Genomic DNA, 2,659 nt, shown 5'->3' with positions numbered 1-2,659 from the left:
TTTCTTATAGTTTATGAGTTTTTTTTATGATGTTTATATTAGCGACGGAATATCTATCACTATAATTTTAATTAATATAAATAATACAAAACAGTGACAAAATATCACATGACATCCATATTAATATCTTTATCACATTAGTCTTATCACTTGTCATGCCATATCGGTTTTTATTAATGGATGTTACGGATAAGAATAAAAAATATGGATGAAAAATTAAAAAAATCATTATTATTATTTTTTTAAAAGATTAAAAATAAAATCTAAAATATTCAAAAATACTAGCAACATATTTAACCTTTTAATTAATATTATTATTGGGTCCTATTATTTTAAAAGTTCGGTGGGTTGTTTAAAATTGTTTTAAAGATTATAAAGTGCATAATTATAAATAATTTAAAATTTTGAGAGTTTGTTTGATTTATTTTTGTTTGAATGTTTAATTACAAATAATTCATAAATTTAAACTCCTTTAAAAATTATTGATCGAGAATTATAAACTTAATATCATACTCAAAAAGATCGAGAATGTTTATAAAAATTTATTAAAAAATATAGAGAATAAAAAATAAAATAAAATAAAAGTGATAAGAAACTACATTGAAGCCCCTAATTTATTGAGTTGAGTTCAACTGCTACAACAGCTTCCACCAAAAACAGAAGGGACCTTATTATCCATAGCTACTGATGGTTTACTTTCACTTCCAATTTGGATTCCACGACTCTCATTCACCACATCAAAATTTCCATTTTCAATCCTTTTATATATTATTCCCGCTGTTTTTATGAACGCATCTTCAACATTTTCTGCACTTTTCGCCGAAACCTCCATGAACATCAAACCATTCTCCTTCGCAAACTTCTCGCCTTCTTCAGTACTTACAGCGCGCTTCTTACTGAGATCGGCCTTGTTTCCGATTAACATAAAGATCATATTTGAATTTGCATGTCGCTTCAAATCTTCTAACCAGCCAGCTATGTGATGAAATGTTTCTCTCCTTGTTATATCGTAAACCAGTAATGCACCTACTGCTCCTCTGTAATATGATGTTGTTATTGATTTGAATTTTTCTTGACCTGCTGTGTCCCATATTTGTAACCTGATTGGTTTGTTATTAATGTTGATCGTCCTCACACCGAATTCCACACCGATTGTTACGTCGTGGAAGGGTTGAAAGCGGTTGTCAGCGAAACGGATTAGAAGGCATGATTTTCCGACTCCTGTGTCTCCGATTATTATGTATTTGAAGATGTGTGAGTAAGACATTTTCTCTGTTAGGATTTTGCGAACGGGGAATAAAGAGGTGACAAAGGAGAAAGAAGAATACAGAGATATAAAAGTGAGGGACTGTGATGATTCAGTAAAGCGATGCACTATTTATAGGGATAAAAATCTAAGGGAAACTAATTAATAACAAACTAGCTATTTATAGGGATAAAAATCTTAGGGAAGAGTGCCTTCTCCTTGGGCCTTCTTCAACTGCTTCCCATATACCTTCTCCTTGGGCCTCAAGATGTGCCTTCATTCTTATTTTCCAGAAATCGAAATATTCTCCGGAGAAGAGTGGGGGCTTGTTGCTACTTCCACCATCTTTGAAAACCGGATTTATGCTTGCGGAAGCCATGCTGGATCTCTAGGAACAAGTTACCTATAACTTGCTCTGATGCCAAATGTAAGTTGTAGATGCGCCTAAGAGGGGGGGTGAATTAGGTGGTAAAAAAATTCTTCGATCTAGATTCCGGTTTTTGGTTATTTTTGATTAAGTGCGGAAAATAAAAATGCGGAAAGTAAACGACACCGGAAATTATAGTGGTTCCCTTCACAATCCGAAGGTACATCCACTCCCCTTTCACACGAAAGAGAATTCACTATAGTTAGAAATGGTACAGCCTATTCACACAACCGGTGATGCCTACTATCTAACCTATAGACAAACAAGTGTATGAAGAACAATCCTCTTCAACACCGACCCTTGTGTCCAACAATCCTGGATCACAAGTCAATACAGAAATAATTCTATGAATAATTTTAACAAAGATGTAGTGTTATCAATCTTCTCTTGATTGATCTTCTCCTTAGATAAATAAGCCACTCAAAAGATAATATGCAAGTGTTCAACAAAAGAATGAGATGAAAATTTTATTAAGAACACTTTCAAAAATATTTGTGGAAAAATATGAGAGAGTGATTTATTTGAAGTTTGTATGAAAATTCTTGGAGGTGAAAATTCATTTTGAAAATTCAATAATTTATATTGCCAAAAATACCTTTTCAAAGAGGTATCATTTCCCTCATGAACATTGATGAAAAGATATAATTTTTCAAAGCCATTTTTGCTGTAACGAACAGTGTTAACCGGTTAACCATATGGGTTAACCGGTTAACGCATGCAAACGTTAACAAAGAATTTGAAAATTGGGGCTGTTAACCGGTTAACCCATATGGTTAACCGGTTAACACTGTTGAAATGCAGAAAAATACTTAAAAATAAATGTGTCTTGCATTTCAAGGTGTTAACAAATGGTTATGTTGAAAGATGAAAATGCAGATCATAATTGTTGAACACTTGTATACTAATCTAAGAGTGAGTTAGATATACCTAAGAAGTGAATCAACAATCTTGCCAAATGGTGTCTTGAAAATGAAGCTTGATCAAAA

At 32.6% G+C, this 2,659-nt stretch overlaps 1 protein-coding gene across 1 annotated transcript; it reads right to left on the bottom strand.

Moving 5' to 3' along the window:
* Positions 1-628: 628 nt before the first annotated feature.
* Positions 629-1,317, bottom strand: LOC127137847 (ras-related protein RABB1c-like). Its single transcript, XM_051064269.1, has one exon. It carries the CDS (start codon positions 1,265-1,267, stop codon positions 629-631), a length of 639 nt encoding a protein of 212 aa, XP_050920226.1. The 5' UTR covers positions 1,268-1,317.
* Between the last annotated feature and the right edge of the window lie 1,342 nt (positions 1,318-2,659).

The sequence above is a fragment of the Lathyrus oleraceus genome, chromosome 4 (genome assembly GCF_024323335.1).
Source record: "Lathyrus oleraceus cultivar Zhongwan6 chromosome 4, CAAS_Psat_ZW6_1.0, whole genome shotgun sequence".
NCBI classification, from domain to species: Eukaryota; Viridiplantae; Streptophyta; class Magnoliopsida; order Fabales; family Fabaceae; genus Lathyrus; species Lathyrus oleraceus.
Note: the sequence above shows the minus strand (reverse complement) of the source record. Positions and strands in the feature narration are given on the sequence as shown.

What these genes read in the sequence shown, in the direction of transcription:
- LOC127137847 (XM_051064269.1), bottom strand. Translation starts at nt 1,267, where the DNA reads ATGTCTTACTCACACATCTTCAAATACATAATAATCGGAGACACAGGA.